This window comes from Melanerpes formicivorus, unplaced genomic scaffold, assembly GCF_026170545.1.
Source record: "Melanerpes formicivorus ecotype bairdi unplaced genomic scaffold, bMelFor1.0.p_v2 SCAF_95, whole genome shotgun sequence".
In the NCBI taxonomy this organism is placed as follows: domain Eukaryota; kingdom Metazoa; phylum Chordata; class Aves; order Piciformes; family Picidae; genus Melanerpes; species Melanerpes formicivorus.
This window is the reverse complement of record NW_027142447.1, coordinates 1,475,884-1,488,936: the sequence shown is the minus strand read 5'-3', so window position 1 is coordinate 1,488,936 and position 13,053 is coordinate 1,475,884. Positions and strand designations below refer to the sequence as shown.

Genomic DNA, 13,053 nt, shown 5'->3' with positions numbered 1-13,053 from the left:
TGCTTCAAACCAGGGAAGGGGAAAAAAGGAAGAAGAATAAACTCTAAAAGTAAAAGGCCTCACATGGCCTCTTCCTGCAACAAGCGATGACTAACATATGAAATGAGTTACAGGTCTGCGCCCATCTCTACTGCCTTGTGTTACAATATTTGCCTGGCTACTGCCTCAAGGATGCAGTTTGAACTAAAATTTCACTTCTAGCTTTTTTTTTTCCTTTCTTTTTTTTTGGGGGGGTTTCTCTCAAGGCTAGGCCTAGGAATTTGAAAAAATGTTTAAGTACATACCCGTACTCCTGAGGTGAAATGTCCTGTTCCTGACGAGTCCTAAAGATGATAATGCAGTGAAATAATCCAAACAGGGGGAGTCAATCCAAAAGAGAATAGTCCAGCAAGGAAAAATATAGCCAATATTATAAGAAATCCATGGTGTGGGGGACATAGAAAATGTTTATACAATTAGAAACTTTAAACATCAGTCTCCATAGCAGCAAGTCCAACTTCACCACAGTGTATGCCAAAAAAAAATTGATTGTGCAATGGTGAGGCATAGTATAGAAACATCTCTCTATTAAATTTATGTTCCAATGCCAGTGCATTTACTAAAAAAAATAAAAACAAAAATGGAAATTAAAACTCTTAACTTGAACTAAAAGGGTAATTGAAATTCCCATCATAAAGAATTTGCAGTCCTTGGTCCTGGATATAGACGTCCACAGACAACGGGGGCCAGATTAGTTTTGTCCCCAGAGGTGCATCCCACTCGTTAACCGGTCCCAGAGACACAATGTAAGCTTTTGGGTGGTTTTGGGTTTGGCTTTTAACTCTTTTTTTTTTTGTCTCCAAAAAACCCCAACACCCCACCCCCCCCTAAGCAATTCATAATTTATGCTGAAGAGAAAGTAAAAATCCATTATCAGTATTGGAATTTGGATGCTCTTAATTTGTGTGAGCTACGAGTGCCTCAGGCCGCCGCGGATTATTCTTCAGTTTGGATTGACTTCCCCGCCACTGGATTTTGTTTGCTGGTGTTATCTCTTTAGGATTCTTCAGGAACTGGATGTACCACCTCAGGAAATTGGGTATGGACTGAGTTGCTCTCTACTGCGGGTTTATTCTCCCTCATACCCATCACACCCCCTACTAAGAATTTTTTTCCCCCTCAATTTGTCCACGGGTATGGACTGAGTTGCTCTCTACTGCGGGTTTATTCTCCCTCATACCCATCACACCCCCTACTAAGAATTTTTTTCCCCCCTCAATTTGTCCACTCCCACCTCCCATCTGAATAACACCCTAAGAAATAAGAGCAAAACTCCCTGCAGTCTCTTAGCTCTTCCCATTCAACACAGTTCCACCAGGAATGCTGCCCAATTTGCCCACCGAGAACTACATGAGTGGCCGCCGCCCACGGCAATGGAGACACCAGCACTTCCATGCCACGGGGCGCCAAAGCCAAGGCGACAATGGTAGTCCTGGCGCTCCATGGCTGGAAGGGCTGGGAGGGCAGACCGAAGATGGAAGTTGTGAGCTATGAAGCCCCTTGCACACGTGGCTCAGCAGGAGTTCCGAGGCCTCAGCAGTTCTCAGTGAGGGAATTGGTTTAGTAAATAATCCGCGGATTATTTTTTAGTCTGCGGACTAAAATTTAGTGCACGGACTAAAATCCGGCCCGTTGGAGCAAAGTCTGTCTCGGTCTAAATTACACCTGGCTGAAAGTAAAAAGGGGGGAAAATAAATAAATAAATAAATAAATAAATAAATGAAAAGAAAGGGGGAGAGGGGAAGAAAAAAAGGGAGAAAGAAATAAAACACAAATTAAGGAGAGGGGGAAAAGCTAAGTGCACAAAGTAAAGCGTTTGGGCGGACTGACATTCGGTATGCAGGCTAAATATGGCTGGGCAAAAGGCACAGCAAGTCCACAAAGAAAACAAAACAAAACAAAACAAAACAAAACAAAGCAAAGCAAAACAAAAAAGAAACCAAACCCAAACCAAAAATAAAACCACTGACAGGAACTTTTGAAGCCATCCAATACTACCCCACCGGCGCGGCAATTCATTTTGCTAAAATGAAAACAAGACCTCGCGCAAGGCTGCTTTGTCCACAGGAGGGACTGAAGGCTCAAGTTTGCATTTTAAAAAATGAACCTGTTTTGGAGGTAAATAAATGCAAAAAAAAAAGATAAAGAAAAATAAAAAGAAAAAGAAGAAAATAAAGATAAAAAAGGAAAAAAAAAAAGGCTTTACATACAATATTCTTCAAGGTAAATTTTGCACTCACATAACGCAAACCCTCTTGCTTCTGCAAAGCAAATGAAGTTCACTTCTTTCTTTGTTTGCCTTTTTTTGGTTTGGGGTTTTTTTTGTGTGTTTTTTTTGTTGGTTTGGGGTTTTTTGTGTTTGGTGGGTTTTTTTTTTTGGTTGGTTTTTATTTTTTGTGTGTGTTTGTTTTTTGGTTGTCTCTTTTTACTTGTCGGTTTGCCGAGTTAGACAGCTCTCCGAACGATCACGCCTATTGGAAATGCCAACTCATCCCAAGGCACACCTTTTCGGTGCAGGTTTTGTTTGTTTGTTTGTTTTCCTTTCTTCCCACCCCCCCCCCCTTCAGATCCCAATAAATCTATACCTGACTGAATAGCTGAGGGACCAGTGCAAGCTCTTTCTTTGTTCAGGCATGCTGGTGATGCTCAAGCACTGACAGAGTGTAACAGCTAGACAGCAAGGCCAGACACCCTCCTCTCTCCTTTCTAAGTTATGCTGCTATCAACACAAATTTGTTTCTGTTACTCCTTCTTAATTTTTCTGGAACTACCACTTTCTTGAACATAGTTTATTCATAGTTTCATAGTTTCATTCAGGGTTGGAAGGGACCACAAGGATCATCTAGTTCCAACACCCCTGCCATGGGCAGGGACACTCCAAAAGCAATTCCCAGGCTTAAATGCCTCTGGGGCATGCAGCCCTCATCCCCAAGGAACTTCAGCTTAGACAGAGTCTTTGTGATCTAGCAGAGGAGTCACTTTTTACCTTACTAATTTGAAATAGGTCCTACCTGTGTGGTGGAGTTCATGCCCCTTCTGAAATATTTTTTGATTGATTTATTTTTTTGCATGCATGGAAAGATGAAAGAAATAAAACATGGAAAGCACAGGCTTCTCCTATTTCTTTTCACTCACATCAACATTCAGGTCTCAAATAAAACCACATGGGGCAAGAGCTAAGTATTGTTGCAACAGAATGGTTCCTCCGACTTTTGGTTCATTGACATTCTTCAAACAGGCTTTCCATGCGCAACACGGAGCTCTGTCGTCTTGGTCTAATTAAGCCCTGCAGCCAAAGCTTTGCAATGTTACACCAAGGTGCTCTTCTAGCCAGCATGTATTAAAAGACATGACTTCATGCCATCAACTGCTGTGCGGTTTGCATGCAGATTGTGAATACCGCTCGCATGCTGTGCTCCCCAAGAGAGCAGAGGCTTCTGAAAGTGACATCTGTTGCTAACACATCAAGTTTGTGACACCACAGTTAAAATTTTCCTCACCAGCTTCAGAGACTCACATGCTTTTGCCAAGAACCACCCACACCACCGATTCAGGCTGACAGTCTGTGCACATCTCCTTTCAGGTTGTAAGTGCGTTTTTGATGGCACATGAATATTAGGTAAGAGAGAAGTCTCCTCCCTTTCACCCAAACCTCGTACTGTTCACCAGCAAAGTCATCAGATGTAGGATGTGACCCTCAAATCAACTTCCAAAAAATGCAACTACCACCACTTTATGACACGAAGACAGGCTTTGATCACTCAAGTTTAATATGGAGTAACTTATGGCAAACATGATGTTGTCCACAAACAAAAAAAGGAGAGGGAAGAGACACGTGCAAGATGGCCATGGATGAACTGAACTCCGACACAAAAACTCAAAGCTGCACCTGAAGCTCTGCCCTTGGGATCAGTATTGTTGTAAGGGCCCCAGAATTTCAGAAGGGGATTTCTGAAATCCATCATTTAGCTATTTTTGATATGCATAAAACTCATGTTACAAATGAAGGTTAAAAGAAGTCCATGAAACACAGAACTGGTGTTGGGAGTTATTTCAAGATATACAGAAGCCCCCCAGCTTCCTTCTCTGATTAAATCCCCCTAAAGAGCAGCTCCTAAATAGTTAACGCCTTGTTAGTCAGGAATCCCTGTTCAGATGGCACTTAACACACACAGGGGAAAATGAAATAAAGACAGAAGGGTTAAGTGGCTTACAAATGAGCCAACACAGAACTGGGAAGAGGACCAGGAACCTGTCTCCAAAACTACTTCTTGTTGAGACCACACACTTGTTACTGGGCTCCTCCAACTGAGGAGCAGGCAGACACTGAAAAAGCTAGCATTTATTACTTGGTGCGTGATCAAGCTCTAAAAAGGAAAGCAATGAAGCTAAGCAGAGCAAAACTGCTCCCCTTCTCCTCACAGAGCACCCTCAAAAATATACCTCTGGAAGTGATCTCAGCCTTGATGGGGCAGCCACTCTGAACAGCCTAGACAGACATGTTGCAATGGGACAGTTAAACAGATGGAGCATTGCAGAAGACATGTTAAACTTAGCATTTGATTTCTGTAGTTGCACTGATGCAATCAATGTCTTCATGTGACATTAGTGCTCATTCATTTATTGCTAAGCAGTACTTTCTTTACTGCACAGAAATTGGGCAGAGGCAGGGTGATTTACCACCCCACCAACCTGCCTTCTTTTCTCATCCTTTAGATGGGGAGAATAGATTTCAAAAATCATGGCTTCTACAGAAGGAGCTGGGAAACATGAACTTGCCAGAAAAACTTGGGTTTTTCCCCTTTGAAGTTAGTCTCCAGCAGAGCTGTTTTCACTCTGCTTGGAGAATCATTATGTACCAAGTGAAAAACAGAACTGTGCTCTTCAGAAAGAGGTCGGGGTGCAATTTGAAAACAGGCACAAATCCCCGCCAGTTCATGCTGGAAAAGACAGTTCTGCCCTTCTTCTGGCCAAGAATGTCTGTCGTGTTCCCTTGTCTCAACATCTGCAGTCAAGGTTGAAGAGCTGTCCAGGTAAGAAAGGTGATCCAAATCCTGAGCATTCACGTTGTTCAAGAGGTTTTTGCTGCTACACAAACAAAACTGCAGAAGGGAGACATCAGGAACATGAAGGGGGAAGGTGGAGAACGGCACTGCTTGACGATGAACTTATGCCAATTCTGAGAATGCACCCAGAGAAACATCTCATCTCCACTGTGCCTTTGAAGGTCACACCCTGAACAGTGAAAGAAGGGTCTGCATTTTCAGCTTTAATTCAAATGCAAGCCCACTGAAAAGATTCCTGACCAAAGGACTTTAACTTCCCTTTGTCATCAGTTATAATTAGAAGTGACAAAACAAGCTGTCTATTTATCCATTTCACTGTTTGGTATTCTTCCTCCAATCTACAGGATGAGCAGTCATTTTGGATGCATTACAAGCAAAACAATCTGCTTAAAAACCAGACAAGAACCAGGAGAGCAGGAGTAGGACAGGATGAAGACATGAAACTGACTCTGTTGAGTGGAAAAACATGCTCATGAGAGAGACCAGGCTCTTTACATCCCAGTCCCAGAGTGTGGGGAAGACAAGAGGACTCCCTGCTAGGCACACAGAAAGATTCAACATTCAAGGTAAAGCAACTAAGCATGGTAAAAACAAACAAGGAACATACACACACACACAGAGGATACTCAACATTAAGTGTTTTATAATATTAGCCGAAATGATTTAATACAGGCAGAAATACAGATCTGAAAGTCAGTATCTAAAACTAGCCTCTAACACAACTTATTGTGGCTCTGCCCAACTTCTGCAGCCAGGAGTGGCCAACTGCTTTGGAAAAGTGCCAAAAGGGACGCCTAGAGCCTGAAGCTTCACCTTAGACACTGCCTTCCTCTGCTGTAATAATTTGGCATGAAGACAGAGACAGAAGAGCACTCAGAACCGTATAAATAGCGGAGAAAAGGAAGAAAAAGGAAGTTCTTACAAAGTTGGGAGGGATCTTACCCTAATCTGCTGCAGTTTTACTGTGATGGCAAAGCGCTGCAGAGAGAGGCCCCTTGTGTATTCATTCACAGTGCAGAAGGCCAGAGATGCTCAAATCCAAGCTAGACATGACAATCTCTCTCTCTCCTCCCCCCTCCACCCGCGTTAAACAAATGAGTTCTGTCTTTTTCCATCTCAACACTGACTTGGAAATTATGATTCAGACACCAGCCAGCTATAGATTTGGGGCTGGTGAATGAAGCCATTCTCTTGAGCACACTCAAACTTATCTCACCAACTGTATATTCAAAAAGCGCCCGCATGCATGAGCAGTTTTGAAAGCATCTTCAGAAAGAAGAAACAAAGGACACTAAACACACCAAAGAGATGCACTGTCCATTTTAAAGAGCTGCCTGCAGTGGAAGCTGCTTTCACAGCTAGACAATGGAGACAAGGTAAAGGTTACAATTTGCTTGAACAGCCTTTGCTGCTATAACCCATTCTGGTGTTCTGCCATCACAAACCATGGCATGTTTGTAGCTCAGTAGGTAAGTCCATTCACTACACTGCCATTACATCCAAACATATGGAAGTATGCTTGGGTGGTGAAGAAAATCCAAATGAGTCATCAGCCCCATGCAGAAAAGCCCTAATATAACACATATAATTAGATTACATTTACTATGATCATAGTCAAATGAGGTTTGTGACTAGCTGGGTGCATGTGGAAAGGCAGGCTGTCATAGACAGACATTCTTCATATTTCTGGAAATAATTACAGCACTGTCTTTGTTTTTCATAACCCAAAGGAGGTGAGATCTGAAGGTGGCATCTGAACAATGCCAGGATAAAGGCCAGCTGTAATGAGGCCCTGATAAGCAATGCCTGTCTAACAATCTCATCCAGCATGCGCTTAGCCTTTTCGCAGCCACCTCACTGTCTTTGGCCCCCTCCAAAAGGGTTGAAAGCTTCAGAGAAAGCTAATTGCCAGAGCTGAACTTTAATAGCCCTGTGACATACAATCTTGCACTTGCATCTCAGATTTTCTTCTTGGCTTTCTAGTCACACAGCTATGAAGTCTGGATGAAGCTTAGTTGGAAGAGAAACAATTAAAGATTAGTAGCAGAGATCAGACTGCAGTTCCAAGAAGCAGGAAGGCTCAAAGTTGTTGAGGTGGTTGAAAGACAGAAGGAAAGTTTTGGCTTAGTTAAAAAGAACAGCAGCAAAGCCTTCAGAAAGGGAAGTAACTTTTGTTCAGTCAGCCGATACAGTTGAAAAGATTGACAGGTTTCCCATCCCAAAATAAGCCTGAGGACATGGTTGTGCATCAAAAAGCCTAGCATTTTTTTTCACACTGTATCAGTCACTCAAAAGATATTCTCCACCCCTGCAAAACCTTGCTTCTCTTATAACTTAATGCCACTTAGTCACAGACATGGCAGAGCAGCAGTCCCCTACTGCACCCCCATGAATACAAAACATCCAACACTATGTGAAAACAATGGAAGGTTTGGATGAAAAGAACAGCTACATTACTAAAGAAAGCACTCTGCTAGTCTGAAGAAGATCCCTTCCAAGAGAGCCAAAGAGCCCCTTTTGGGGACTGGGGTGCCTAGGGAGGAGAGGAGAAAAGTCCTATTTTGAAAGAAGTGTTTGAAAGGTTCCTGGAAACTTCAGATTCTCTTTTCTTTTGCTAGCCAGGGACACGCTGAACTCCCATCACTGTCTGCCTCATGCACGTAACTGGTGTAAAACACACACACACACGTGCTTAGGCAACACAGAACTACACTGGAGAGAAGAGAGAGAGGCTTCCATTTATAATGAGAGACTCCAGCTCAAATTTCAAGAAGTATTTCAATCTCAAATTGTCAATAGATTGAAAACCCAGCCTGATGACAGCTTGCACTGTAAAAGCACATTATTGCTGCAGCACAGGAAAAGACTTTTTTAGGGCATTAGCTTGACTCCCCTGACCTATTAATATTCTTGCTAATTTGAGATTTCTTTCCAGAACAAGAGGACACAGTCTCAAGCTGCACCAGGAGAGCTTTAAGCTGGATGTTAGGACGAAGTGCTTCCCAGAAAGAGAGATTGGCCATTGGAATGTGCTGCCCAGGGAGGTGGTGGAGTCACCATCCCTGGAGGTGTTCAAAAAGGGATTGGATGTGGCACTTGAAGCCATGGTTTAGTTAGTCATGAGGTGTTGGGTGATAGGTTGGACTTGATGATCTTTGAGGTCTTTTCCAACCTTACTATGATTCTATAGACAAAACAAACCCAACAACCATTTGCACTTCCACTTCTCCAGTCATTCCTTTTCTGCAGACTATTAAGTGGCCAGTGTTCAAAAGTGCTTTTTCTCCCCTGCTTTTCAATTCTAAGCTACAGAAGCTCCAAGAGGATGTACAAGCTCACTGCTGTGCTGTTACACCAATGCAACTGGGTAAGCAAGACCAATACTACATAATACTACCACTGAAATCTGGGACGGCTCAACTTGCTCCAAAGGTTGAAAGGATCTTTGGAAGGTATATACTGAGAAGATAACCATCATTATCAACACCATGCTAGACAATCCATTCTGTTAATTCAGCATTTGTATAATAATAAAAAAATGCATCTCCAGTGTCATGTAACTCAGCTGTGATAACCTCCTTTCACTATTATTCTATGTCCAGCTGATGGCAGAAGGAGTTGCATGCTCAACAACAATCTATGCTGCCAACACAGCTTTCCAAAACTGATTGTGCCCTCATGCAGAATACAGATTTCATCTCCTGGCAAGTTGTTCTCAGCTCTTTGTAATTGACTTAGTTTCATTTGTGAAGACCAATAAAACATAAATAGAAGGAAGTCTCTGGTTTTCTTTTCTTGAAGCTAACTTTTCAGGTAGTGATAGGACTAGGGGGAATGGAATGAAGCTGGAGGTGGGGAGATTCAGGCTGGATGTGAGGAGGAGGTTCTTCACCATGAGAGTGGTGAAACCCTGGAATGGGTTGTCCAGGGAGGTGGTCGAGGCCCCATCCCTGGGGGTGTTTAAGCCCAGGCTGGCTGAGGCTGTGGCCAGGCTGATGTAGTGTGGGGTGTCCCTGCCCATGGCAGGGGGGTTGGAACTAGATGATCCTTGTGGTCCCTTCCAACCCTGAATGAAACTATGAAACTATAAGCTTCCATCTGTCAAAAGGTCTCAGTTGTGGTCTAACAGACTATCAAGTACATACAGATGATTCTTAAGACTATTCAGGCAGAAGAGGAGTTGCATAGCTGGCTCAGATGCTTAACTCCACGTCCTACAGTACATCTCTGCACTCCTACTCCACTGCATATTAATTTAACCCTTATCTTCAGGACAGCAATTCAGTATCACAGTATCACTAAGGTTGGAAGAGACCTCAAAGATCATCGAGTCCAACCTGCCAAGTTCAAATGGGACCCTAATGTGCAGTGCTATAAAGCTCTTGCACTTATTCTTGCAACTTTTCCATGATGCAATTCAAAACTAAAGAGACCACTCAGGGTAGGTAGGGGTTGGAAGGGACCTCTGGAAATACCTGCTAAAGCAGGATCACCTAGGGCAAGCTGCACAGGAATGTGTCCAGGCAGATTGGGAAAGTCTCCAGGAAGGAGACTCCACAACCTCTCTGGATGCCTTGGTCCAGCACTCCAGCACCACTGAAGGAAAGCTTTCACTTATGTTCAGGTGGAACCCTCTGGGTTCTGGTTTGCATGCAGATGCCTCTTGTCCTGTTATGGGGTATCACTGAAGAGAGCCCAGTCCCATCTCCTGACTCCCACCCATTGCAAAGATCCCCTCTCAGTCTTCTCTTTTCCATGCTACAGAGCCCCAGATTTCTCAGCTTCTCCTTGCAAGAGAGATGCTCCAGTCCCCTCATCATATTCATGGCACTCCAATGGACTCTCCCCAGTAGTTCCCTATCTCCCTTGTACTGAGGAGCCCAGAACTGGACACCCACTCCTGGGAATTTAACTTGTTCTAACACTTCCCCCTGTTAACATAATGTATCAAAAAGACTCACTGGATTTACTGGCCTCTCATACTGTCGCAGGCCACTTACAACAGAAAGAAACTGATACACAAATGCAAGCATGGATTAGTGGGGAAAATGAAAGTGGTGTGTGACTCATTGGAGAATCTATCACAGAAGGAGTGGCTTGCAGTACCTGACCTGGCAAGTACCTATCAGATGCATGGCTTGATACCTTTAACTGCTGATTAGTTTATCCAGAGGTTTTACCACAACAGAGCATCTGGTCCAAAAGCGTCTGACACTCAGCTAGAATGCAACCCTTCCACACACATGCACTGCTTTCTTAGCAGAAGGAATCCTGAGCTGTTAAGATATGATGAGAATATACTGACTGCATCAGACATTTCTCATCCTTTCTTGCTATGTGGAATACAGCTGACTTGTGTGGCAATGTGTTTGTTTCAGTGCTAGCAGCTCCCTCATTGCTAACAGAGGTTACAATCTTGTCTGCAGTGGTGTCTCCTTGTGAAAGCTAGATGATAAGAATTCTTAAGAAGTAACTCCTAGAAAGAAGAACCCCCTTCAACAGCACACCTATAGGGGTACAAATGTCTTAGCATCTGGAAGAGAGCTAGGAAAGAAAGTGACTGTCAGCCCTCATCATGTTGATTAACAGCAATACCAAAGTGTCACAAGAAGCACTAGAACTCTCATTTGTAAGGGACTTCTGTGCATATCAGTTTGTAGCAAGATGGGATTTAGATGCATTGCAGTCTGCTATAAACACACATACCATTGGTAAAAAAACTCCACAAAATAAAACCAATGACCCACCTGTTGAAGCTGCTCAACCTCAAAACCTCCCCCAACCAATAGATACTACACAGAGCACTGCTGCATTAACCACCTTCTTATCTGCATCAAAAGTTAAGACCAGGTCCCCAGCTTACTTAAAGGCACACCCAGTTTAGAATGAAAGCCACCAAACCACTCAACTTCTTGACCTTTTACTTTCAGCCCACATGTCTTTATTATGCAGTTCATATAGAGACTCACCTTAGTCCAAGGATGTGCCTTAATCTGAGGGAATTTGAATTCAGTATAGTTTGGATTCATTTCTCTAATTTGCTCCCTTGTGGGCGTGCCCAGAACCTAGAGAGGAAAGAGAAAAAAAGGCAAATTACTTAACTGTGCTTCATATTCATATGGTAATGAAAAGCACAGCATAATCTACCACATACTGAGACAACTGAAGTCAATCCCTGTGACTAGTAAGTTAATGTACTGTTGAATCACAGAAGTGCCTAGATTGGAAAAGGCCTTTAAGATCATCAAGGCTAATCACTAACCTGACATGGACAAACCCTTGACTAAAACATACCCCTAAGCACTACATCTACATGGCTCTTAAATACCTCTGGGCATGGGGAAACAACAGCTTTGTTTCAGAAACATTCAGCCTGGACCTTTTCTCCTGGGAGCTTCTGGTCCTGTTTGAACCATGGAAGTTGAGACAGCAGGAGTAGGATGCCCAAGACCATGTCTGGCTATGTTTTTAGCATCTCCACAGAAGACTTCACAACTTCCCCAGGCAACCTGCTGCAGTTTCACCTGGTTGTAGCCAGGTAGGGGTTGGTCTCTTCACCCAGGCAACCAGCACCAGAACAAGAGGACACAGTCTCAAGCTGTGCCAGGGGAAGTTTAGGCTGGAGGTGGGGAGAAAGTCCTTCCCAGAAAGAGTAATTTGCCATTGGAATGTGCTGCCCAGGGAGGTGGTGGAGTCATTGTCCCTGAAGGTGTTCAAGAGGGCACTGGATGTGGCACTTGAAGCCATGATTTAGTTAGTCCTGAGGTGTTGGGTGACAGCTTGGAGTTGATGATCTCTGAGGTCTTTTCCAACCTTATTGATTCTATGATTTTAATTGTGTTAGAAGAGTGGATTTACTCTAGGTGATCCTGCTCTAGCAGGGAAGTTGGACTACATGATCTCCAGAGCTCCCTTCCCTGCAGCTCTGTGAAAAGCACTCTGAAGATTCAGGTGAAGGGGCAGAGAAGCAAGTTAATTGTTGTTTAATTACTTTATGCACCAGAGAAAGCATCATTGGGAAAGGAACTTAGTACTTCTTTACTGTTTAAAATACAAGCAGCCTGACACAAACTAAGATACCAACCCAAAAAAAGCAACCTTTTAAATAAACAGCAGCAGCAGTGGAAATAAACTCAGCAAGTCATTCAGAAGGCTGCTGCTTGGGCAACAGATTTAACTGACAAGTTGAACAAAACGAATGATCACATAACTCCTACCTTCCCATCCTCAACCAGGATTTCAATCCCACCTACTCCAAAAGCCAAGAGTTACCTTCAGAGCTGGGAGATGATTTCTCTGTGCATGCCTGAAAGCACTGATTTTGCTCAGGTGCTAGGAAAGAAGGTATTTGCAGGATTCCAGACCTTTTGCTCAGCTTCCAATGGAAAGATGAACTGACAGAAGAATGTGCCCTACCCAGCTGTTTTTTTACCTGCCTTGTCCCTAAGCACTTATCACCCAGCTGTCAGCCCTGTCAGGAGGGTGCTGCTCTCACAGCTTTCAAATTCAACTTGAGTTCTGTGCCCAGTTCTGGGGCTCCTCAATTTAAGACGGACATTGAGACTCTTGAACGTGTCCAGAGAAGGGCAACGAGGCTGGGGAGAGGCCTTGAGCACAGCCCTGTGAGGAGAGGCTGAGGGAGCTGGGGTTGCTTAGCCTGGAGAAGAGGAAGCTCAGGAGAGACCTTATTGCTGTGTACAACTACCTGAAGGGAGGTTGTAGCCAGGAGGGGGTTGGTCTCTTCTCCCAGGCAACCAGCACCAGAACAAGAGGACACAGTCTCAAGCTGCACCAGGGGAAGTTTAGACTGGAGGTGAGGAGAAAGTTCTTCCCAGAGAGAGTTGTTAGCCATTGGAATGTGCTGCCCAGGGAGGTGGTGGAGTCACCATCCCTAGAGGTGTTCAAGAGGGGATTGCACGTGGCACCTGGTGCTGAGATCTAGTAGTCA

At 43.8% G+C, this 13,053-nt stretch overlaps 1 protein-coding gene across 2 annotated transcripts in view; it reads right to left on the bottom strand.

Moving 5' to 3' along the window:
* GSK3B (glycogen synthase kinase 3 beta) overlaps positions 1–13,053 on the bottom strand; it is a 198,187-nt gene that overhangs the window by 20,170 nt on the left and 164,964 nt on the right. The window contains exons 8-9 of one of the 2 annotated variants that reach the window (XM_068165938.1): positions 11,075–11,170; positions 285–323 (exon numbers count right to left, since the gene is read on the bottom strand). In XM_068165938.1, the coding sequence (XP_068022039.1) occupies positions 285–323; positions 11,075–11,170 (135 nt within the window). The remainder of the gene's footprint in view (positions 1–284; positions 324–11,074; positions 11,171–13,053) is intronic. The other variant, XM_068165939.1, reaches the window with a different exon arrangement.